Source organism: Saimiri boliviensis, chromosome 9, assembly GCF_048565385.1.
Source record: "Saimiri boliviensis isolate mSaiBol1 chromosome 9, mSaiBol1.pri, whole genome shotgun sequence".
Classification (NCBI taxonomy): Eukaryota; Metazoa; Chordata; class Mammalia; order Primates; family Cebidae; genus Saimiri; species Saimiri boliviensis.
In genome coordinates this window covers 93,585,040-93,611,382 of record NC_133457.1, presented here as the reverse complement: position 1 = coordinate 93,611,382, position 26,343 = coordinate 93,585,040, and the positions used below count along the sequence as shown (strand labels likewise).

The 26,343-nt window shown below is 47.5% G+C and overlaps 1 protein-coding gene across 1 annotated transcript in view; it reads left to right on the top strand.

Annotated features, from left to right (window-relative positions):
* Window positions 1-26,343, top strand: part of TMC2 (transmembrane channel like 2) — a 100,016-nt gene that overhangs the window by 15,137 nt on the left and 58,536 nt on the right. Inside the window, exons 2-5 of the mRNA XM_003941049.4 lie at window positions 562-10,302; window positions 11,208-11,255; window positions 19,276-19,594; window positions 22,999-23,151. Of these exons, the coding sequence (XP_003941098.1) occupies window positions 10,269-10,302; window positions 11,208-11,255; window positions 19,276-19,594; window positions 22,999-23,151 (554 nt within the window). The 5' untranslated portion in view covers window positions 562-10,268. The remainder of the gene's footprint in view (window positions 1-561; window positions 10,303-11,207; window positions 11,256-19,275; window positions 19,595-22,998; window positions 23,152-26,343) is intronic.

Genomic DNA, 26,343 nt, shown 5'->3' with positions numbered 1-26,343 from the left:
ACTACAGGTACACCTCCAAGCCAGATTAATTTTTGTATTTTTAGAAGAGACGGGGTTTCACCATGTTGCCAGCCTGGTTCGAACTCCTGACCTCAGGTGATCTCCCCACCTTGGCCTCCCAAAGTGCTGAGATTAAAGGTGTGAGCCACCATGCTGGGCTCAGCAAGGTCTTTATGACACGTACCTTGTACCTACCTCCTATTTCATTCTGTGACTTAGAATGCCTAACGTCCTGGGAATGAAACCAGTAGATCTTAGCCTTATTTTGCCCAGCTTCTATTCAACATGGAGTTGCTCTGGTTCAAATGCCTCTGACATTACCAAAAAAGAAAATGTAAACTATAATCACAGTCAGCACCAAATTAGAAAAACTTAGTGAAACAGTCACCTGTGAAAACCAGAGACAGATGTATGAACATACTGAAAAAACAGAGAATTGTGCACTTTAAAGGGGTAAATTTTGTAGTATGTTCATTATGCCTCCATGAAGCTGTTCTAAGCAAACAAACAAAAGAGACTAGTTTGACCTCCGGTTTTTCTACTTCTTTCCCACTTCTGCAGATTCAGTGTTGGCTCTCTAAGAGGCCGACATGGTGGAAAGCTCTGGTCTGAGGGGTCGTATACATGGCCAAGGCCAAGATGAGAAACCCTATGCAAACAAGAGAACCAAGTGGAAATTCGCCTCCTGAAGAGCAGAACTCCAAGCTGCCTTCTCTTCCTCAAGTCCCCAAACACTGGCAGCCAACGTGTATTCTCTGGGAAAATGGGAAGATTTTCTCTGGGAATTCTGCCCTGCCCAGAAGAAAAGGCCCATAAACACTGGGAGTGGGTGTCTCTTATCCCTGCCTCATCACCCTACAGCAGTGGGTCTTAAACTTGAAGGACACCCTCCCACCTCCAACCCGGTCTTCTCTTGGTACATTTAACAGAGCCTGGAGATGCTGTGGGTTGTCTCACCTGGTAGGAGGTGGGTGTTACAGGTATCTGTCACACAGAGGCCAATGATGCTGCAAAACATCTTACAACTCAAAAGACAGTTTTCACACAGTGAAGAATTATCTGGTCCAAAATGTCACTAATGCTGAGATTGAGAAACACTGTCCCGAAGTGAAGCCCACCCATCAGCAAGGCCTACCGACATGCAGAATGCTTCAACATAGCCTTTCAGCACCTCACAATGAAATATGAGCAGATAGCCAAGCGCCCCCAAACAATAAAACAAAGACCAGAAGAGTGATGACTTAAAAGATTTTGCCACAGTGACAGATCAGTGTTGTCCCTGACGTATGCATCTCAGTAGTGAAGTCTCCCTGCATCCATTCCTGCTCCCTTTGCCAAGGTCAAAGCCCACTGAGCAGCCATCCAACCGGGGCACTCTCCAGCTCAGTGGAAGTCTTCTCCACTCCAAACTGTATGCATGAACACTCTGACATTCTAGGATATCAGATGAGCTGAGTCTTGCTAGGGAGAGTGAGCTCTAGAAACAAAGTAGTAGGTAAAATTCAAAACATCCAAGAAGAGGGGTTAGGGAGGTGTTTCCTATGGCAGAAGTGGCTGAGAAACTTAAAGCAATTAAGTTGTCTCTGCTGGGGACTTGCCTGCCCTGCACTCTGCTACCGCTACACCAGCTTATCTCCAAAGGGTTGGTGATGAGCGATTGCACATCATAGCCCGGCTTTGTGCTGCTCTGTGGAATGGAGAAGAAGCCCTAGAGCCCAGTAGGGTAGAGAGAACACAGAAGAGGCTGGAGGTGGAGCAGCTGACAAGGCGAGGGCCACATCTCTACCACTGTGTGGCCATAGGGCGTACCTTCATGAGGCAGTGAAGTAAGGAGCTTTGTAGCAGGTGCATCGTGGAGCAGAAGAAAGGGGCAGGCTCGTTCGTGCCCTGGCAAAAGTGGGGCCCAGACTCACTGAGGCTGGGAACAAAGTGATGGTGAGCAGCAATCTCACAGGGGTCTCTCCTAACTCTTCAGGGCTTTGGGTGTTCTGGTTATGGCCGTATTATCTCACTCAGTCCCCAAAGGGCTCTTGCAGTTGTTGTAGCAGAATTAACTCCACCCAGCAGGTGAGAAAAAAAAGGAGGCAGAGAAAGCTTCAATAACTTGCTTATGGTAGTGTGGGATGAAGAGGGGCTTGTCACCTGTCTGATTCCAGCTGACACTAAAAAATGAAGTTTGACTTCATTTGTTTAACACTTGTGCTTTGAGGAGCATTATGGTTGTTCCTTGCCCTTATACCGTGGGCAGAAATAACAGAGCCCCTGAATCTAGGCTCCCTACTTTCTTTCCCTGACTCTGCTTCCTGGGGTAGTGGGGGAGAAGCAGACAAATAAAAAACCATGACCCATAGTCACCAGTTGGCTGCAGTTTTCCCTGTGGGCCATGTAGAACGTGCCTCTCAGTCTGTCTGGCTTATATGTGGCAGTAATCAGCCCCTGCCCTAGAGTAATGGGGGATGCCCTCAGGTCCCAGATACCTGGATCTGGGCCCAATTTCCTTCCTAAGAGTCAGAGACGGTGGAGACAACCTCAGCAGGTTGAGGTAAGGGTTTCATGAACTCTTGGCCTCAAATGATCTACCACCTCCGCCTCCCAAAGGTATGAGATTATAGGCGTGAGGCACCGCACCTTGCCCACTTTTTAATTTTTTTTTTTTTAAGAGATGAGTCTCACCATGTTGCCCAGGCTGATCTTGAACTCTTCAGCTTACATGATCCTCATGCCTCAGCCTCCCAAAGTGCTAGGATTACAGTCATGAGCCACCACCCCCAGCCCAAAAGATAAAATTCTTAAGGATTTCAGCTGGGCACAGTGGACCCTGACTTCAAAGGTCCTTGAAAACAGGACCCTTCTGCCCCACCTTCAGTGCTGATTGAGAAAGGTCAAGGAAGCAAGACTCTGAGCAAACAAGCTTAGCAGCACTGTTCATATTACACAATCCAAAGCTTTCAGGGACACACTACTACCATCCAGATCCCTATGGCCCATCTCCCACCCTGTGCCACTAACTACCCCAGCACCGCACTCACTGGTGTGGGTGCGTAGGTGGAGGGCAGCATCCTTGAGATAGCACCAGCTCACGTTATCCAGCTAGGGTGTTAGCTGGCGTAACTGGATCCTCTCCATTGTGCCGGTTTACAACGTTCTATGAGCAACACTGGATGTTTTGTAAGCAGATACCCACAGCTAATTATAAATATATGTATATACTTCTAATTGGAGAGACAAATTAACAAGATGGCCCAAGAAGCTTCCCCAAACAGGAGGTCTGAGGACAAAAGCACCGCTGGTTTTAAACGCCCTGCAACTTTTGGTGGAGACTGCACACGTCATTTTTGTTGTTGTTGTTTTGGGTCTTGGGGTTTTATTTTCTCTGAGCAAACCATATCCTTGAAAGAGAATTAGTACAGAGCTCACCCTCCTTAGCAATAGCAATAGGAACGTTTACTATTCTGATAACATCAGAGCACAACACTCTGATATTATTACTCTTCAGAATGATGTTTGAGTTGAATGTCCTGTAAATGTTACTCAAATAATATTAGCTAAAGTCTTGTATTAAGAAGAATGAGGAAAAAGAAAAGGAATATTTTGCAAAAAGTTAAAAGCACATTTTGGTGCCACTTTTCCTGTAAAATCTGCAAATTGCGAAATCAAAAGGTTTCAAGTTACAGACATGTCAAGACCACCATGGAGAAAAGGCAAATCTTGATGAGGCAAAACCCAAGGGCAGAGCAGAGACGGAATCTTCCTGGAGACTGGAATGCTCTGCTCAGGCCCCAGACCCCACCTGGCAGTTCGTTAGGGTTATTGCTCGGCTAGGAAACATCATTCCAAGTCATGTTGTAAAATGCTGGGTGGGCAGTGTGCCCAGGGCTCTGCCACACGTCCTGAGGTCAGCAGTCTTCACAGTTGTGCCCCAGACAGAGGGGACAGTGGAAGCAAAGACAAAGAGAAGTCACAGTATTGCGAGTGAAAGCAAGTCACATTAGCAGGTAGGAATGGCTGGACTGAAATAGGCAGATGGGGCTGGAGGCCGTTGGAGCTCTCAAGGGCCTTGGACGGCACATTGGAGGGTCTGGGTTTTACCCCTAGGCCATAGAGTCCCAGTGAAGGGTTTCAAGTAGAGGAGAGATGAAGTCAGACCTCTGCTCTGGGTGCTGCCCTGGCTGCCATGCAAGAGAGAAACTGAAGGGCAGGGCCGATAGGCCAGTGCCCAGGTGGGAGGCAAACAGGACCTTTGGAAAGGAGGATATGGTACAATCCAGATTTTCCCAAGAGGTCAGAAGAGTGTAGGGAATAAAAGATTGGACTCTGAAGTAAGAACAGTCAACGGGGCTGAAGCCTGTCTCCAGGGACTGCTGGGACCCATCTTATCTCGGCCTCCATTTTTTCATCTGTAAAGAACGATAGTAAGATAATCTGCCTCAAATGGTTGTGGTGATTCAATAAGTCATTTAAAGGGGTTGGCAAGTGTCTGGCAGAAAGGCGGTGACAGGTAGCTGTCAGCTGTGGCTGCCTTGAAGGGTGGGTTTCCTGACTGTGCACCTGCCTGGCTGCTCATGGCTCCACACTCAGAAGGGCCCTGCACTTGGTCTAGTACTGTGCTGACACCATAGCGAAATTCTTTTTTTTTTTTTTTTTTCTTTTGAGATGGAGTCTCGCTCTGTCACCCAGGCTGGAGTACAGTGGCACGATCACGACTCACTGCAGCCTCTGCCTTCCGGGTTCAAGCAATTCTTCTGCCTCAGCCTCCCTAATAGCTGGGACTACAGGTTCATGCTGCCATGCCAAGCTAATTTTTTGCATTTTTAGTAAAAATGGGGTTTCATCGTGTTGGCCAGGACTGTCTTGATCACCTGACCTTGTGATCCAGCCATCTTGGCCTCCCAAAGTGCTGGGATTACAGGTGTGAGCCACCATGCCTGGCCAAATTCTTTTTCTTTTTTTTTTTTTGAGATGGAGTTTTGCTCTTGTTGCCCAGGCTGGAGTGCAATGGCGCAATCTTGGCTCAGTGCAACCTCCGCCTCCAGAGTTCAAGCGATTCTCCTGCCTCAGCCTCCTGAGTAGCTGGGATTACAGGCAGACGCTACCACACCTTGCTAAGTTTCATATATATATATATATATATATATATATATATTTAGTAGAGTTTCTCCTTGTTGGTCAGGCTGGTCTTGAACTCCTGACCTCAGGTGATCTGCCTGCCTTGGCCTCCTAAAGTGCTGTCAGGAGTTTGAGACCAGCCTGGCCAACATGGTGAAATCCCATCTCTACTAAAAACATAAAAATTAGCCAGACATGGTGGCACACGCCTGTAATCCCAGCTATTTGGGAGGCTGAGGCAGGAGAATTTCTTGAACCTAGGAGGCAGAGGTTGCAGTGAGCTGAGATCATGTCATTGCATTCCGGCTTGGACAAGAGTGAGACTCTGTCTCAAAACTAAAAAATAATTTTAAAAAATTAAAAATTAAGTCCAGGTGCAGTGGCTCACACCTGTAATCCCAGCACTTTGTGAGGCCAAGGTGGGTGGATCACTTGCGGTCAAGAGTTTGAGACCAGCCTGACCAACATGGTGAAACTCCATCTCTACTAAAAATACAAAATTAGCCAGGAGTGATGGTGCATGCCTGTAATCCTAGCCACTTGGGACACTGAGTCAAGAGAGTATCTCGAACCTGGGAGGCGGAGGTTGCAGTGAGCGGAGATCATGCCACTGCACTCCAGTCTGGGTGACAGAGCAAAACTTTATTTCAAAAAAAATAATTAGCTGGGCATAGTGTTGCTTGCCTGTGGTCCCAGCTCTTTGGGAGGCTGATGCAGGAGGATCATTTGAATCCAGTATGTTGAGGCTGCAGCGAATCATGAAAGAAGGAGGAAGAGGAGGAGGAGGAGGAGGAAGGAGGGGGAAGAGGAAAAGGAAGGGGAGGAGGAAGGAGAAGGAGGAGGGAGAAGAAGAAGGAAGAGGAAGAAGAAGGAGGAGGAGGAGTCTGATGGGACAATGGGGTATGTACCTGAGCAGAGGAGATACGAAATGCCACCCTATTTGCATGTCACATATGTGATGCCCCATGAGCACGTAATTCCAGTGGGCCCACAATGCATGGGAGTTTAGCAAGACTCAAAGCCAGTACAAGGCTGGGGTGTTATATATGTGGTTAAATATGTAGAAATTCATCCAGCCCAGAGGGGCTACACTTCCCATTTAAACCAGAACTTACTTCAGATACTAAAAGAAGGCAGTGGTGTTCTAAGAAGCATGACAACTAAGGAACCCTATCCTATCCTTTTTCATTCAAGTTACTTCCCTGGATTAGCCAACCACCTAGGCCGACAGTAATGACCCAGAAGAAAAGTAAAAGATAGAGCAACCCATAATTCCTTTTCTTTTCAGTTCTTTTTCACTCATCAGTAAGCCAAAGGCAGGAACATTGGTAGAATGTGCACAAATCAAGACATGAGGTAAAACCATTGAGTGAGCTTTGTGCAGCATTTCTGCAGTCCTGATAAGCCTGAAATCCTGCATGTATACGAGCTATAAAATACAAATTGTGTCATTTCAGTGATTCCACATAGGAGTCAAGTACTCTTATACTTGCATTGAAACCTGGCATTGCTAAATATACAGATGAATGGAAAGATGCATGCAAATAATTTAAAATTTTGAGTTTTCTCAGAATGACATTAAATAGCAGAAAGAAAGATTTTATATTTTAGTACCTTTAACCGTTTTTCTTGCTTTCTGGACAGGGTACCCCATATTTTCACTTTCCACTGGGCCCTGCAAATTATGTAGGCTGCTCTGCTGCTTTTATTATTAACCCTCAGGGGTGAGTGAGTGAGAACTGGGGAAAAGGCAGGAGAATCCTAATAGTCATTAGAGGCTAGTGGGACAGGCATGTTATAGAACCTTTGCATTTGCTTCAGAGATATACCTTGATTCTCTGTCCAAGCAGATGGGCCAGCCTAGGGGTGCTCAGGCCTGTCCACCCTCAAGGAAATCACAGCCCAGAAGTGACCTTCACAAAAGCACTTATGGATTTAATTAATGGTCAACCCAAGTCAAAGCCACATATCCCAACTTTCAGGCCTAGGCCCAGTTGATCTGTCACAGACCTACCCAGGAGACACAAGGGCTCTGAGTTTTTTTTATTTCTCCATCTGACACTTAAGGGTGACAACACTATGCTCTCCGTGAAGAATAGAGAGGTTGGAGCAGAGTGCCCCGGGCAGGACACATATGCAATGAGGATAATAGTTTTAAGACATCCCTGTTTTCTTTTTCACACTCTCCAATATGAGACCTTCTCCCTCTTCCCTGAATCTGTATTTATCTCAGGAAGCAAGGAATTGATCTAAGTGGTGTGCAAAGAAAAAAGCAAAATACTCCGTTTTCAGCATCTGATTTCCAAACTTGGATTTTTGAACTCCATAGAAATAATTGTAGAAACCAGGGTTTGTTGTGAGAGAGAAATCTGTAAATTCCTAGATAACTCCTTCAGACATCAAGGGCTAAACCCAGCCACCAGACGGCAAAAACACATCAGCCCCTGAGGACAGCCATCTCTATTTCATTTGCTGACGAATCCCCAGAGCCAAGAACTGGTTTGACCCTAGTGGGTGCTCATTTTTATCTATGAGGAGAAAAGTGGTGTAATCCACAGTTAGACAGTCAGATACAAGGGAATCTGATAGTCCTATCTGGAGGGAATTTCTCTCTGAAGATGAAACTGTTGTAGAAATCCTCCTCTGGCAACAGAGAACAAGAAAAACAGGGCAAAGGGCTGCTGGGGGCCCTCACTCAGCAGGGGAGAGGGCTTGGGGCTCCCCCAGCAGGAACCTTGCTCACCAGTTCCTGCTCTAGGCCAGGCTGTCCTGTGGCTACACAGCTGCCCATGCTGCTCCTCACATGGATGGGGGCCCTGTCCTGGAACGGCCCTGGTGGGTAGAGGGATTCACTGCTCCAGACCTTCAGCATGGACACTAGAGAATGCAACTCCTTTGCCGCATGCCCCTGGGGCTGGGGAGGCACAGCAGGAACCAGCTGGGTCAGAGACCAAGGTGAGGAACAAAGAGAAAAGCTTCAAAGCTTGAGATGAACTGCTGCACGTGCAGTTTAGAGGTAGTTCTTTTGCCCCTTCCCTTCACCGAGGTTGCATGGGACAGGCACTCCTGCTCCTGACCCCCGAGGAAGTACATGGGCATGATCAGAGGCTGGGTCTGTCCTTGATGCCCACAGGAGACTTGCCCTGGGGCAGGCTCTTGATTCTGTTGTGTCACAAAATCCTTTGGCATCCTGGTAAAGTCCATAGACCCCTTTTCATTTTTATTTATTTATTTGAGACAGAGTCTCACTCTGTCACCGAGGCTGGAGTGCTGTGGTGCGATCTCAGCTCACCGCAACTTCTGCCTCCTGGGTCAAGCGACTCTCCTGCCTCAGCCCCCTGAGTGGCTGGGATTACAGACACATGCCACCACACTCAGACAGTTTTTGTATTTTTAGTAGAGACAAGATTTCACCATGTTGGTCAGACTGGTGTCAAACTCCTGAGCCCAGCTGATCCACCTGCCTTGGCCTCCCAAAGTGCTGGGATTACAGACGTGAGCCACCGTGCCCGGCCACAGACCCCTTTTCAGAACATAGACTTTAAATCCGTAAAACACTAGGATTACAAAGGAAACCAGCGATCCTAAACTAGGAATCAAAATCACTTTAAATATCTTTCATATAATGACAATATATGCTTCCTAATTAAATAGCAAGATCTCATGGCAGATCTATATTACAGTTTTAAAGTTGTAATAACATAAATGATATTTTGAGACATTCCCAATGGTTTAATTGGGGAATAAAATATCTATGACTTTTGCTGGGACAAAAATCACGTCTTTGCTTACATTCATGATTGAAGGAAATGCTAAATTTCACTTAAGGACAGGAAAAACAAAGATGGAATGTTTTCTCTGTCACGGTTCACAGACTCACAGAATTCCATCCACAACTCTGGGAGTTCCAAGGACCCCAGGTTAAGAACTCCACACTCTGACACCTTGTGACCACCATTCAAAAGGTCCCCCTGACACTCTGGTGATGGTGTTCTTTTCTTTTCTTTTTTCTTTCTTTCTTTCTTTTTTTTTTTTTTTTTTTTGGAAGAGTCTCACACTGTTGCCCAGGCTAGAATGCAATGGCGCCATCTCGGCTGACTGCAACCTCTGCCTCCCGGGTTCAAGCAATTCTCCTGCCTCAGCCTCTCAAGTAGCTGGGATTACAAGCACCCACCACTACACCTGGCTAATTTTTGTATTTTTAGTAGAGATGGGGTTTCACCATCTTGGCCAAGCTGGTCTCAAACTCCTGACCTTGTAATCCACGCAGCCTCCCAAAGTGCTGGGATTACAGGCGTGAGCCACCACACCCGGCCTTGGTGATGATTTTCAAAGCAGCCAAATCTGCTCTCCCTGAAGCCAGGGAAGAAAAGCTGTGGAGGGAGAGGGTGGAGGCTGAGTGGGAACATTCATCTGTGTGTGCTCAGGACTCCTGCAGCAGGATCCACAGGGCAGACTCCCGGGCCTGGCACAGACTGATTCCAACACCCAGTGCCACTCCAGGGAATCTCCATTTTATGTTTTAAAAATTATTATTATTTTTTTCTTTTTGTGGAGATGGGGTCTTGCTATGTTGCCCAGGCTGGTCTTGAACTCCTGGACTCAAGCAGTCCTCCTGCCTCTGCCTCCCTAAGTACTGAGATTACAGGCGTGAACCACCACCTGCCAGAATCTGCATTTTAAACAGAAGCCCAGGTAATAACTTAAACAAACATCGTAGCATTTCCCTGGTACTTTGTCCCAGTCAGGGAACTCAAAATGGTGGGAAAGAGCCCTGGGATGCTCCTCACACCTCCTCTGGCTAGACTGCCAGTGGTATCACTGCCGGGAGATGAGTCTGCAGCTCCTGGCCCCTCCAGGGCCCCTCATGTATAAGTGATGCCTGAAACGTGAGGCCATGCAGCCTCTTTGCAGGGAAACCTGAGCAGAGGAGTGTGCAGCCGGATTGATGGGCCAGGAACTAGCCGCTTCCCTTCACCTGTCTCTCTCAAACTTCACCCACCTCCACATTCAATCTCAAACAAACCAAGAAGCCCTGGCTGCTGTCGGGTCTAGGAGGGGAGGCCGGCCACCATGACGGCAGGAAAGCCACCCAGGCTGAAGGCGTGCACCCAAGAGCACGCTGTGTGAGCCCGTGCAGGACCCCAGCAGCATTGCTGACCATGAGCCACCAGGTAAAGGGCCTGAAAGAGGAAGGTGAGTCCATGTCCTGATCCTCTCGTGCGGGGCCCCCCACAGGGTTCCTGGGCAGCAGCAGGGGATGGGGGAAGCAGATGTGTGGTCTTAAGAGACATAGGGAGTGGCTCACACCTGTAATCCCAGCACTTTGGGAGGCCGAGGCCGGCAGATCACCAGGTCAGGAGATGGAGACCATCCTGGCTAACATGATGAAACCCCATCTCTACTAAAAATACAAAAAAAAAAAAAAATAGCCAGGCATGGTAGCCTGCACCTGTAGTCCCAGCTACTTGGGAGGCTGAGGCAGGAGAATTGCTTAAACCTGGAAAGCGGAGGTTGCAGTAAGCCAACATTGTGCCACTGCACTCCAGCCACCCCTCCCCGTGAAGAAAAAGAAAGAGGCATAGGGAGGAACTGGGTTTGAGTCCAGGGTCTACCCTCTGCTTACTGAGCGACCTCAACTGGTTCGTCAACCTCTCTGGTCCTCGTGCATGAGATGGAGGTAGCCATCACCTCCTTGCAGGGCTACTGGAAGGATTCGACCTGTGCACGGCGCCTGTGTTCAGGACAGCACTGGAGGCCGCCTTGGCCACCGCGTGTTCCTCAGAGCCTGCTGAGGCCTCTCAGCTTCCTAATTGTCTTGGTTTGGGTTGCCTGTTCTTAGCAAGCCCCTCAGCAGATTTCTATCTGTCCCTGTCTCTGTCCCGGACAAGGGATGGGGTGTATTCTGACCTCACGACTGACAGTATCCGAGAAATGTCACAGGCAGGAGACTCTATAATTTGCTGAGTAAAATCACTGGAGCTGGGTTCCAGTTTGAGGCAGCCACAAACCAGCTGAGGGGTCCCACAGTGACTGGAGGGGCTGCAGGGATGGGGACTCCCCAGAGGTCAGCCATGTGTCAGCATTCTTGTCTCTTACAGCACGAGGCAGAGTGAAAGGGCAGGCGAGGAGCGGCTCTCCACCCACAGGTGAGAAGGGGTGAGGGTCTCTGGGAAGCCCACAGTTCCTGGATGCCCTCTACCCAGCCCAGCAGTCCAGCCACCCATCCAACTTCTCTTTCATCTCCTTCCCTCTCATTTAACACACTGCATGGAGCCTTCCTGGGAGGGGGCAGAGTACCAGGCAGAGAAGGTGCCTCTCGGCCCTGGGTGTCAAGGGAGATTCCCAGGGTTAGTGACACTCTGAGCTGAACCTTGGGAAGCAGTGAACATACACCAGACAGAGGGCAGGAAAGCTCAGTGCAGGCTTCTGGTGGGTAGGTCATGTGGAGGACCTACCCTGACCTGAGTCTGGGTAGGTCCCAGACACCCAGGTCCTGGGACTCCAGGGGGAACGCTCCTAACCTCCAAAAAGTAGCAGCCACAGTGGGTGCTCCATTGAGAATGTGACCACAGCTCTCCTGTGAGCCAGTGAGGGAGCGGACTCGCTCCAGCAGAAGCAGGAAAACCCAAGGAAGCCATAGGCAGGAGAGAAAATCCTTGGTTGAGACTGAGGGTTCAGAGGAGAGGGGCAGAAGCCACACTCACGGGCTGGGCATCTTCATGTCACAAAATATGGCTGTGATGCTGTTTTCTCCCCCTTCACATCCCAGGCTGGGCTGGGTCCTGCACCCCACACTAGTAGGCACGAAACCAGAATCTTGGGGAGTGATGGAGTTCCAGGGGTTGGAAGAGATCTCCTTCCTCCTCCATTCTGGGAGGGAGGGCTCTGTCTTGGCCCCACTCTGACATGCCATCGATGGAGGAGCCGGCTCCAGGAGCCAGTTCATCTGTCCCTTCTGCCAAGCCCTTCCCCTCTGGTGACCCACTACTCCTCAGTTGCGGGGAGCCTGAGCCTCAGTGAGGCAGCCCTGTGATGAGGGGAGAGTCCCAGGAGCGGGACGCAGTGAGGAGCTGGGCAGAGGCAGGAGATGCAGCCATGGCATCTCAACAGCCCTTCCTGGCCGCCACCCGGGAACTTCCATCAGCCACTGTCCCTTCTTCCCACCCACTTGCCTGCCTCATCCACTCTTTATCTCAATCCAAAGATGTGGGAGCAAATGTGAGAAATGCCCAGAGTGGCTAAATGAGAAACCTTCCTCCCGGGGGTCAGGCTGCAGTGCTCCCATGGTGACCGCTGCCTCGGGGTGGACGGATGAGAAATCCTCCTGGGGGGTCGGGCCGTGGTGCTCCCGTGGTGACTGCTGCCTGTTAGATGCTGGGACGGGTTCTCCACACTCCACTCCCCTCATTTTCATCCAGATAGATACCCTCCCTTCTGCCCCCATCCTGGCCTTCCTCTTCCTCAGCTGCTGTGCTATGCCTTGTGGGACTCCCCTGTGGGCAGGAGTCCTTGAGTGGGACTGAAATGGAAGATCATTTTGCCTAAAACACAAACCCTTTCCTACTGAAATATTCCACATCGCCTCTGCCATTTTCTCTTTCCTGTAGAACATAGGAAATTGATCAGAATGGTCACGGTCAGAGATCTAAATGGTGAAGGGAGCAGTAAAGTTGAATACTGGGAATATACTAAATGAACTGAAACCCGGCCCTGTGAAGGTTTCCATTTAAAATCTCCTCTGCAGTCACCTGCCAGGGAATCTGATATCCTTGTTTTTCAGTTTATTCTCTACCAGGAAGGGAAAAAAAAGTTTAAGAATACAATGTTCTTTTCTCAAAATAGCTACAGTTTGTTACTGTGTTCTTTGAAAAGAAGGATGAGAACTCTCCCTCCTCCTGTATCGTTTGGTAAATGCACTGAACTGTTGAGATCACTGGATCGGAGGGCGGCCCCAGCTTTTCCCGGGCCTGTGTTTGGCACTGTGAATTCTCTAAGAGAGTCAGGTGCTACATGGGAGGCGGCCTGTTACATGGGAAGAGAGTGTGTGCTGGGCTTGGAGGTCTTCCTAGCAAGATAGCTGCCTTTCCAGCTCCTAAATTATGCATTATGTGGAGTGTGTTGAAAACTGATTATGAAAGAGGAAAAAGCAGCTTATTTTCTGTGTAGAAGAGGTCTGGGGAAGATTGAAGGGCACATTCTGCCTTGTTTTCCACATTCCATGTGAATATATATATATACTTTTTTTTTTTTTTTTTTTTGAGATGGAGTCTCTTTCTGTCACCCAGGCTGGAGTGCAGTGGTGGGGTGATCTTGGCTCACTGCAACCTCCACCTCCCAGGTTCAAGTGATTCTCCTGCCTCAGCCTCCCAGAGTAGATGGGACTACAGGCGCGTGCCACCATGCCCGGCTAATTTTCGTATTTTTAGTGGTCTCACTGTATTGGTCAGGGTGGTCTTGAACCCCTGACCTCATGATCTGCTCACCTCGGCCTCCCAAAGTGCTGGGATTACAGACGCGAGCCACCACCCTGGCCCTGATAATTCTACTGTTGTCTAACATCAGGCAAAGCACCACCAGGACTCTAACATAGACAAAGGAGGAATTAACAAATCTCTGATTATAGAGCATACAATTGCTGAAATGTTTGAACATTTTACCTACAAAGTTAACCTAGAGAAGGCTAAGCATCTCTTCTGATTTAACAAGCTTCCCACAAAACCCTAACAACAATGTATCAAATAATCCTAATTGTTTCTGGCACCTGTATTTTAAATAAGATGCAAGAACAAGTCTTTGTGGTCTCTTAGGGGCCCTCTGGGAAATCTCAAAGATAGTCTTAGGTAACAGATATTCTGAAAGTTATTTAACTTCACTTGAGAGTCAATCTTAGAAACAAACAAAATAGTCTGGAGAGTTGAATGCAGGAATAACATTTGGCTATTTATTTGAAAGTAGCAATAGGGCCTGGCGTGGTGGCTCAAGCCTGTAATCCCAGCACTTTGGGAGGCCGAGGCGGGTGGATCACGAGGTCAAGACATAGAGACCATCCTGGTCAGCATGGTGAAACCCCGTCTCTACTAAAAAAATACAAAAATTAGCTGGGCGTGGTGGCACATGCCTGTAATCCCAGCTACACAGGAGGCTGAGGCAGGAGAATTGCCTGAACCCAGGAGGCGGAGGTTGCAGTGAGCCGAGATTGCGCCATTGCACTCCAGCCTGGGTAACAAGAGTGAAACTCCGTCTCAAAAAAAAAAAAAAAAAGAAAGTAGCAATAAAACATTTAAAGCATTTAAAAACAAGCATAGAAGGTAAGGCGATCACCTGCTAAGAACCTAACTCTTACATAAGTGAAGCAGCTTCATTATCTTAAATAAAATTTCCTTTCTGCAAACCTGCTATTTTCTATTTCCATTCAGGTTTTGACCTTCACAGTTCTCTTTACTACTCTTAAACCACCAGGCACTTTACTTTAGGACAAAGCTATTCTTTTTTTCTTAATAAAAACATGTTTTATTACTTTGCATACAAAGTTGTACCTCTCTATCAAGATTGATCATAATAGAGTATCTTTTTTTTTTTCTTTTCTTTTTTTTTTTTTTAAGACGGAGTTTCGCTCTGGTTACCCAGGCTGGAGTGCAATGGCGCGATCTCAGCTCACCGCAACCTCCGCCTCCTGGGTTCAAGCAATTCTCCTGCCTCAGCCTCCTGAGTAGCTGGGACTACGGGCACGCGCCACCATGCCCAGCTAATTTTTTTGTATTTTTAGTAGAGATGGGGTTTCACCATGTTGACCAGGATGGTCTCGATCTCTTGACCTCATGATCCACCGACCTCGGCCTCCCAAAGTGCTGGGATTACAGGCGTGAGCCACCGCACCCGGCCTTAGAGTATCATTTAATTATAACTTTTACCAAAGGCTCTTCTGTTTCACAAAACAAACTAGGAGAATGGATCATTGTCAACTGTCACACATCAGCATTTTAGACTAGCAGAGCTCACAAATATACACAACACAACTTTCAGCAAGCACACGCATCCTGTATACAACTTAAACCCCATCTCTACTAAAAATACAAAAAATAGCTGGGCATGGTGGCGTGTGCCTATAATCCCAGCTACCTGAGTGGCTGAGGCAAGAGAATCGCTTGAACCCAGGAGGCAGAGGATACAGTGAGCCGAGATCGTGCCACTGCACTCCAGCCTGGGCCACAGAGCCAGACTCTTGTCTTAAAAAAAATAAATAAGCTCCATGTGGTGGCACATGCCTGTGGTTCCAGCTACTTGGGAGGATGAGGTAGAAGCATCACTTGAGCGTGGGAGACAGAAGCTATAGTGAGTTGAGACTGAGCCACTGCACTCCAGCCTGGGTGACAGAGCAAGACCCTGTCTCAGAAAAATTAAAATTAAAATAGATGCCAGGCACAGTGGCTCACGCCTGTAATCCTAGCATTTTGGGAGGTCAAAGTGGGTGGATCACCTGAGGTCAGGAGTTCGAGACCAGCCTGGCCAACATGGCAAAACCCCATCTCTTAAAAATAAAAAAAGAAAAATTACACAGAGTTTCCATATACAACCTTCTTTCCTCCCTCTCACCAATGTTTCTCCTAGCATCTCGAATTGGGTGTGCTGCATTTATGACAACTGATAAGCCAATACTGAGTGCATATTTTACATGAGCATTCACTCTTTGTACATTCCATAGGTTTTGGCAAATGCATAATATATCATGCATCCATTATCACAGTGTGAGACAGAATAATATGCTCCCAAAATGTCCTGTGGCCCACCTAGTCAACCTTCTTTTCCTCCCACTGATCATTTTTTTGCTGTCTCTAGAGTTTTCTCTTTCCCCAGAATGCTGTATGGCTACAATCAAACAGCATATAACCTTTTCATATTGCCTTCTTTCACTTAAAGATATGCATTTAAGGTTCCCTCATGTCTTTTCATCACTTGAAAATTCATTTTATTTTATTAGCCAGGTGCAGTGGCTCACACCTCTAATTCCAACACTTTGGGAGGCCAAGGCGAGGGTGGAAGGATCACCTGAGGTCAGGAGTTCGAGACAAGCTTGGCCAACATGGCAAAACCCCGTCTTTACTAAAAATACAAAAATTAGCCGGGCGTGGTGGCAGGCGCCTGTAATCCCAGCTACTTGGGAGGCTGAGGCATGAGAATCACTTGAACTCGGGAGGTGGAGGTTACAGTGAGACAAGATCATGCCACTGCACTCCAGCCTGGGCAACAGAGCAAGACTCCGTCTCAAAAAAAGAAAAAAAAAAAAAGAAAAAGTTCATTTCATTTTATCACTGAGTAATATTCTGTTATATTTATCACCACAATTTGTTTATGTATCCACCTATTGAAGGACATCTTAGTTGCTTCCAAGTTTTGATAATGATGAATAAGGTGGCTGTAAATATTTGTGTGCAGGCTTTTGTTTGGACATAAATTTTTCAACTCATTTGGGTAAACACTTAGGAGTGCAAATGCTGGATTTTCTGGTCAATCTCTGGTTAGTTTTGTAAGAAACTGCCATACTGTTTCCCAAAGTAGCTGTAACCATTTTGCATCCCCACTAGCAATAAATGAGAGTTCCTGTGTTCTACATTTTTTATAGCGTTTTGTGTTGCCAATAAGCATGTAATAGTATTTCACTGGTGTTTTAATTCATAGTTCCCTAACATATGATGTTCAGCATCTTTTCATATGCCTATTTACCATCTGCATACTTTCTTTAGTGAGATGTCTGTTCAGATCTTTTTTCCGTTTTTTAATTTTTTTTTTTTATTCTGAGTTTTAGTGTGTGTATTTTGGATACAAGTCCTTTGTTAGGTATGTGGTTTGCAAATATTTTCTCCTAGTTGTGGCTTGTTTTTTAAATTCTCTTAACATGTCTTTTGCAGAGCAGAAGTTTTTAATTTTAATGAAGTAAAACATCAATTTTTTCTTTAATGGATCATGCTTTTGATGTTGTATTTTATTTTGTTTTTGTTTTCGTTTATGGTGTTATATTTTAAAAGTCATTGCCAAATCGAAGGTCATTTCAATTTTCTCCTTTGTTGTCTTTTACAGTTTTATAGCTTTGTGTTTTACATTTAGGTTTATGATCCATTTGGAGTTGATTTTTGTGAAAGGCACAAGGTCTGAGTCTAGATTTTTGGTTTTGGCCTATGGGTGTCCAGTTATTCCAGCACAATTTGTTGACAAAACTATCCTTTCTCCATTGTATTTTCTTTTCTCCTTTGTCAAAGGTTGGCTATATTTCAGTTGTCATTGCTGGTGTATAGGAGCAATCGACTTTTGCATATTATTAACCTCGTATCCTGTATCCTGCAACTTCCCTCTCCTGGATTCAAGCTATTCTGGCTCAGCCTCCCAAGTAGCTGGGATTACAGCCATGTGCCATGATGCCCAGCTAGTTTTTGTATTTTCAGTAGAGATGGGGTTTTGCCATGTTGAGCAAGCTGGTCTCGAACATCTGTGATCCTAGGTACTCATGAGGCTGAGATAGGAGAATTGTTTGAACCTGAGAGGTTGCAGCAAGCCGAGACTGTGCCACTGCACTCCAACCTGGGTGACACAGCTAGATTCTGCCTCAAAAAAAAAAAAAAAAAAAAAAAAAAAACAACAACAAAAAACTGATTTAAAGAATTAAGAGTGTCTTCAAGGTTAAGAGTGTCAGATTAATGATGTCCACCCTCATATGGCAGTCACTGTACTATGTTCATTAACAATCTAATAGAATATTAATATCTGCATGTTAGAGATGAGCTGAGACTCAGAGAAGTTAAGCAACTTGCTCAAAGACACCCAGCTAGTATGAGGCAGAGAGGTTGGTTATGGTCACCAGAACCTCATTATCTTTGCACCTGCATTTGATTTGTAAATGCTTATAAGGATAGTTGTGCTTATACAAGCTGTTTAGCAGACTGATGGGGAAAGTTCACACTGTATAGCAGATTCAGTTCTACCAGGCCATTTGTCAAGGCTATGAAGTCGCTGTTAAAAACCAACAGCTGGGCACGGTGGTTCACACCAGTAATCCAGCACTTTGGGAGGCCAAGGCAGGCGGATCACAAGGTCAGGAGAGCAAGACCATCCTGACCAACGTGGCGAAACCCCTACTCAGGAGGCTGAGGCAGGAGAATCACTGGAACCTGGGAGACAGAGGTTGCAGTGAGCTGAGATCGTGCCACTGCACTCAAGCCTAGCAACAGAGCGAGACTCCATCTCAAAACAAACAAACACGTAGGCAGCGCAGAGGAACAGGACCTAACCTGTCTTGGCAGCTCTCACCCCCTGTTCCCTTCACCATTCAGCAAGGGCACATCCCCCTGGAGAATGGAACCAGCAGCAGACCCTGTCTCAATGTTCAGGCTGACCAGAGCCCATGCTTGGCCCTGGCACTGGATGTTGGGACCTGATGCAGCTCTGACCTCAAAGATCAGTCCTTGAAAAGTAAATCCCAGAAAAGGAAGAACCCCTGCCTTGATCTCTACCTGAGGTTTAGACAAGCGTGTGGGAGAGCCAGCAGGCAGAGAACAGAGGCAGTCCTTCTCACCCAGTCAGGAGGCTTTCAAATTAGGTGGCCTTAGGACCTCAAGGGAGAAGAGATTTCTTTCCTCAGCCATTGCAAGGTTTGTGGCTGAGACCCCAATAATGAAAGACAGATTAACAAGAGAAGAGCATCCAAATTTATTTAACCTTAAGTTTAGGAGACACAAGAGCCTTCAGAAATGAAGACCCAAATATTCAGGGGAAACTATTTTTGTTGACATTTGTGCAGAAGTATGATTGGAAGACAAAAGGGTGTGATGTCATGGTAAATCAACCAGGGGGAGGTACCAAGGCCTGTTCAGATTCCTCTTGGCCTCTGTGTGACTTTCCTTTCCTTGGGTATGGGGCAGGACACCTGTCACAGGAGGTCTTCAAGGGAGAGGGGAGGAAGAAGGCCAGAGAGTGACCTTCCTGCTTCTGCAGTTTTCTCAGTTTCCTTCAGCTTAAAATACTCAGTATGCCAAGGTGTGCCATATTTGGGGTGTCCTGTTCTGAGCCCCACAGAGCTCACAAGCTCTCGGAAGCACCTTGGACTTCGACTTCTCACAGTCAGGGACATTTTCCTGGGCCATTGGAACCAGACCTGTCCATTTCCTGCCCCTGCAGGTGGCAAGTTGGGAAGGAGACCCTCGAGCAAGCGGGCTCCCAAAGCTCAGGGGACCCCGGGCAGGCGTGGAGCTCAGCGAAGCCGGAAGGAGCGCACAGGGGGCAGCCCAAGCCCGGGGTCTCCCCAGAGGAAGCAAGCAGAGCGCAGGAGACTCGGAGAGGAGCTGGGGAAACAGGAGCCGAGCAAGGCGGAGGGGACCTGGGAGGGGAGGAGGAAGCGGGACGAAAGGTCTTCCCTCAAGGAGCAGACAGCACCCTCAAAGAAGGAAAAGGAGATTCCGAGGAAGGAGGAGAAGTTGAAGCGGCAGAAGAAACCCAGGTGTGTTGTGGTTCGGATTCTGTGCGTTCACTCCACGTGCTCACGCTCCCTCTCGGCCCTTCTCCTTCCCCCATGAGGGACTGATGACCCTCCCTGGTGACAGCAGCCTCTACCCTCACTCGGGCTTCCATGTCTCCCCGCCCTTACCACTGCCCGGCTCTGCGGTGGGCTCCTCCTCCCAGAACCCAGGTGAAGCTTGCAGGTCCTCGCAGGTGGAGAGGACACGGACTCTCTCCACTCCAGCGTCTCATGGCACACTAGTGAAGTGGAGCGTGGGTGGTGAGGTGACGGGGCAGCAGGGTGGGACAAGATCCTGCGTCCCATGAATTTCAGCGTGTGGCTAACCCCAGCTCTTGAAGAGGAGGAGCTGAGAGACATGAACAAAATTGGATTCAGGAATCATCCCAGGGCTTAAAAGCACACCCCTGGCCGGGCGCGGTGGCTCAAGCCTGTAATCCCAGCACTTTGGGAGGCCGAGGCGGGTGGATCACGAGGTCGAGAGATCGAGACCATCCTGGTCAACATGGTGAAACCCCGTCTCTACTAAAAATACAAAAAATTAGCTGGGCATGGTGGCGCGTGCCTGTAATCCCAGCTACTCAGGAGGCTGAGGCAGGAGAATTGCCTGAGCCCAGGAGGCGGAGGTTGCGGTGAGCCGAGATCGCGCCATTGCACTCCAGCCTGGGTAACAAGAGTGAAACTCCGTCTCAAAAAAAAAAAAAAAGCACACCCCTTTCCGGATTCCGGATCTGGGCCAGTTTCCTGTTCTGGAAATGTGGCATTGGTCTAGGAGACCTTCACGGGTGCTACCAGCTCTGAAATTCTGGGGCTCGGAGGTTTTATTTGTTTTGCCTCCTTTGTTCCGTTACCATTACCACCAACTAGCACATGTGGCTTAGTGGACAGGACCAGCTCATGGCATCAGAAAGTGGAGATTTGGGGTTCATGTTTTTGCTATCAATTTTAATAGATCTCTCTCTCTCTTTGCCTCCCTTTTTCAGTCATTGAGGATAATAGATATCTTATTCGTTGCTTATTGTTTTAAGAATTCCCCGTGATAGAAATAGGAAAGCTTTGCAACAGTTGGGAATATTAGGATGATGGTGAAGAGCTGATGTTTCCGCCCAGTGGTTTGTAGCAAATCCTCTTTACCCGCAGCCTCAGTTGGGTGCTCCCCCTTCCTCTCCACCTTTACAGAGGAATCTGAGGCTCTTAAACAAGGCCACTGATTTTTTTTCTGTTGCCATGCCAACCATCCTGGCTTAATTAGAGCCTTTGTCTGCTGTCTGGTTGCTGCCAGACATGAACTAAAGGGGAGATGGGTGCATCATGCCCTTGGACATTTAAAAATAATTTGAATGCACCGGTGATGGGTCCTGAGTGTCCTGAAATTTTGAGGGAGGCTGTACCATCCCAAGAGGCCACAAAGACTCGTTTGTGTCATTTTCAGCTGAGGGTAATGTTAGGGCATAGAAGGATGAAAACATTCAGTTCCCGTTGCCCAGATACCGACAGTGTAGCAGAGGAGATAAGACACAGGCATTGATAATCCTAAGACAAGGCAGAAAGCAATATGCATGCAAGACAGGACTTGAGGGAGTGCTGAATTCCAGGGGTGCCGGGCCATCAGGGCTCCTCCATGGAGAAGGTAAATATCTCAACGAGGCTTTGAACAGGTGGGATGTGAACAAGCAATGACTGGATGCCCAACCCCCAAACTGTGGGAACACCCTATGCAGACAGTCAAAGGCAGATATCATTGATAGGGTGTGAATGAAGTATAGCTATACATATATATAAAATCTGTGTTCTAGGCTTTTCAGCCTTCGAGGGCATCCAAAAACTTCTTTGCTCCCCAGGAGTTAATCAGAAGCTAAAACACTCTGAGACTGCTGCAAACTTGTCTCTAAAGGGGCAGTTACCCAACCCCCACCCTGATGTTGCCATTTATGAAACGCCCTCAGGCTGAACAGCCATAACCCTTTCTTAGTCCTCTCCTTCACCTAAACAATTGGCTGTTGTCTCACTCAGCTGAGAGTCACTATTTTTATCACTGAAGGAGTCAGAATAGGCTGAACGCTATAAGGAACACACAAAGTCACTTGAATTTTGTGACAGTTGAGCATGTAGAATTATCTGGGAGATGGGGAGGTCCCCAGCTGGAAATTCTCCATGGCTCTGCTGTCCAATATGACAGCCACTAGCCACATGTGGCTGCTGAGCACTTGAAATGCGGCCAGTGTGGAACTGAGGAACTGAACTTCTCATTTAACTGTAACTCAGTGAGTAACTGAATTTCTCATTTAATTGTAACTCAATGTCAATACCACTGAGTTGACATAGGAGTTGGTAAATTTACTTAATTTGGACAGATGTAGTTTTGAAACTGATTTGATTTGACTTTGAAGCCAGAACAGTTCTTCTACAAAAAGACAAACTATTCATGTCAATGCAGATGCAAATATTAAAGGAAAAGAATATTTTGCTACTTGATGCAGTTATTGAGAATCTTTTAAGTATGTCTAAAACAATTTGGGGATATCTACCTTTTTCACCTATAAACTTATGAAATATAAATACAGATCAAATATGTCTGATGAAAGTTTAACATCTGAATAGCCTTGCAGTTTGAGTACAAAATAAATACCAACCTTTGAAGACAGTATTTTTTTCTTCTGTTTGAGATGGAGTCACTCTGTTGCCCAGACTGGAGTGCAGTGGTATGACCTCAGCTCACTGCAGTCTCTGCCTCCCAGGTTCAAGCAATTCTCTGCCTCAGCCTCCTGAGTAGCTGGGATTACAGGCACCTGCCACAACACCCAGCTAATTTTTGTATTTTTAGTAGAAACGGGGTTTCACCATCTTGGCCAGGCTGGTCTTGAACTCCTCACCTCATGATCCACCCACCTCAGCCTCCCAAAGTGCTGGGATTACAGGCATGAGCCACCGCATCCAGCCTGAGGATGGTATTTTTTAAAAGACTGAAATGTCTCTAATAATTGTATATTGATGGCAAGCTAAATTACAGTTTTTAATATATTTGATTAAATAAACTGTATTATTAAAATTACTTTAATCCATGCTTTTTACCACTCCAAGGTGGCTACTAGAGAAATTTGCATTACAGTAAGTGGCTTGTGTCCTGTTTCTGTTGGGGAGCACCGAGCTGGAGTATGGTTTGTGGGAGGCCTCGCAGAAATGAAGAATGGGGACGCAGCCCTCCAGGGCCCTGGGCTACAGGATAGAGTGTTGGCCTCTGCTGCCAGGTGATGGGAGTCACTGAGGGCTTCTGAGCAGAGGGCAGGAGTGCCATCTTGCCCATGGGCTCCGCCTCACTCCACAGCACCTGAGGACACCACCTCCTTTCCAACTCCCATCTGCCTCCGCCCTGGCTCTGCCTCCAGATCATCCTCATTGGCCTCCAGTGGCTCTGGTGGGGAGTCCCTGTCTGAGGAGGAACTGGCCCGGATCCTGGAGCAGGTGGAAGAAAAAAAGAAACTCATTGCCACCATGCGGAGCAAGCCCTGGCCCATGGCGAAGAAGCTGACAGAACTTAGGTGAGCAGGCTGCGGGCCGACCAGGGCCTCCTGATATCCACAGGACTCCGCTCCTTCTGACGGATGGGAGCCCCTCCCTCCACACGTCCCCAAAGGGGCTTGATGGGAAAGGGGGATGCTCCAGAGAGGAGCATAGCACTCAGGGAACCTCATGAGAGCCAGGGCAGCCCTGCTGTTCGCCAGCACCACAGGGCCTGGATAGGGAGCCAGGGAAGACTGAGAGGACTCCCGGCCTGTGCCCACGTCTTCCCCTGCCTGGCTGACCCTTTTATCCCATGCCCCACCTCATCTGGTGGCTTCTGTGCCTCTCTCATAATCCAACACAGACGTTCCTTTCCCAGAAGCTTTCTAGACCTCCTCCTCCTCAAGAGCAGCTCTCTTTCATGTTCCTGCAGCACACAGCGTCTCTCCGTGTGTACACACTCTCTCTTGTGATTTACAGAGTGGAGAGGGTCTCTCTGAGCCAGTCTCACACCCTGTTGCCTGGCGCAAGCCCCCAGGCATCATGAATATCACTCTGTGAATGGTGACAGACCTCCTGCCCATGCCACTCAACTTCTGTTTTCTACTCAGCCAGTTCTCTGGTGTCCATGCAAAAGGCTGATGCATGGAGCATTTGATGATTCTGGAGTCTGCTACAGTTTTGAAATAACAGCAGTAGGCTGGGCATGGTGGCTCACACCTGTAATCCCAGCACTTTGGGAGGCCAAGGTGAGTGGATCACTTGAGGTCAGGAGTTTGAGACCAGCCTGGCCAACATGGTGAAACCCTGTCTCAACTAAATATACAAAATTTAGCCAGGTGTGGTGGCAGGCACCTGTAGTCCCGGCTGCTTGGGAGGCTGAGGCAGGAGAATCGATTGGACCCGGGAGGCAGAGGTTGCAGTGAGCCAAGATCATGCCACTGCACTCCAGCCTGGATGACAGAGTGAGACCCCTGTCTCAAAAGGAAGGAAGGAAGGAGGGAAGGAAGGAAGGAAAGAAAGAAGGAAGGGAGGGAGGGAGGGAGGGAGAGAGGGAGGGAGGGAGGGAGGAAGGGAGGGAGGGAGGGAGGCAGGCAGTAGTTATATTACATAATTTTGGGGTTTCTACTAAAAAGTTCCCATCCAACATGACCATTTTCCCCAAGGACCCTCTGTTTTTTGCCACAGCTTTGGGGTGACTCTCACTTCCCCTCTTTCCTCTGTAGGAAGCACGTGCTCCCTGGCTCCTCTCATACCTGAGCTTCCTCATTGCTCAAGTCAAATTCCTCACTCTTTATTAAACAGAGCAGTTTTCAGCCATGTTCTGACATTATTTACCCCAAGAGGCATAGCAAGGATCTAGCCACACTAACACTGTGCAGCCCTGACAAGGATTCTGGAAAGCAGAGCTTACCCCACAGGCTGCAAATTATTGTGTCGTCTCCTGTGGAGCCACGGGAAGAAACACTTCCTGGGAGCCTCCAGTCCTATTCTTTAGGCCAGTGCTGCTGACCACCAGAACTTTCTGCAGTGATGGATATCATTCTAAATTTGCACTAACACAGCCACTACCGCATGTGGTTACTGAATACTTAAAACAGAGTTAGTGCAACTGAAATACTGATTTTTTTGTTTTAACTTTTATTTAAACTTAAATTTCTGTACAGTATGGTGACTATAATAACAATGTATTAGATATCTGAAAATTGCTAAGAATAGATTATAAGTATTCTTACCACACACAAAAAATAAAGGGCAATGCATGTATTAATCAGCTTAACAATTCACAATGTATACATATGTCAAACATCATACATAAATACACCATAATATATATATATATATATATATATATATATATATATATATATATTTGAGATAGAGTCTTGCTTTGTTGTTCAGGCTAGACTCCAGGGACACAATCTCAGCTAACTACAACCTCCACCTCCCGGGTTCAAGCAACTCTCTGCCTCAGCCTCCTGAGTAGCGGGAATTACAGGTGCCCGCCACCACGACCAGCTAATTTTTTTATTTTTAGTAGAGACAAGGTTTCACCATCTTGGCCAGGCTGGTGTTGAACTCCTGACCTCATGATCCACCTGCCTCAGCCTCTCAAAGTGCTGGGATTACAGGTGTGAGCCACCATGCCTGGCAACAATTTTTTTTAAGAGACAGAGTCTTGCTCTGTCACCCACACTGGAGTGCAGTCTGCCATGATAGCTCCCTGTGGCCTTGAATTCCTGGGCTCAAGTGATCCTCCTGCCACAACCTTTCCAGTAGTTGGGAAAACAGGCATATGCCATCACACCTGACTGATTTTTCAATTTTTTGTGGAGACAGGGTCTTGCTATATTGCCTAGGCTGATCTTGAACTCCTATGCTCAAGTAATCCTCCCACCTCAGCTTCCCCAAGTATTGGGATTACAGGCATGAGCCACCACATCTGGCCCATTTGTCAATTAAATAATGAAATAACAGTAGGCCAGGTGCGGTGTCATGCCTGTAATCCCAGCACTTTGAGAGGCCAAGGTGGGTGGATCACATGAGATTGGGAGTTCGAGACAAGCCTGACCCACATGGAGAAACCCCATCTCTAGTAAAAAATGGAAAATTAGTCAGGCATGGTAGTGGATGCCTGTAATCCCAGCTACTCAGGAGGCTGAGACAGAAGAATTGCTTGAACCCGGGCAACAGAGGTTGCAGTGAGCCAAGACTGCACCATTGTGCACTCCAGCCTGGGCAACAGAGTAAAACTTTGTCTCAAAAAAAAAAAAAAAAAAAGTAATTTAAAAAATTTAAATAGTCCTGGCCCGGCATGGTGGCTTACACCTGTAATCCCAGCACTTTGGGAGGCCAAGGCGGGTGGGTCACTAGGTCAAGAAATCGAGACCTTCCTGGCCAACATGGTGAAACCCCGTCTCTACTAGAATACAAAAATTAGCTGGGCATGGTGGTACACGCCTGTAGTCCCAGCTACATGGGAAGCTGAGGCAGGAGAATTGCTTGAACCCGGGAGGTGGAGGTTGCAGTGAGCCGAGATCGCACCACTGCACTCCAGCCTGGCACCTAGTGACAGAGCAAGACTCTGTCTCAAAAAAAAAATTTTTAAATAGCCCCATGTCTCGGGTGGCAATAGTGTGGAAGCTAGGCTCAGCTCTGGGCTGTCTTCCTTTGCAGCCTCCTCTTTTTAAATCCTTTCTCCCTGCTCCCCCCAAGCTGGTCTCCTTCTG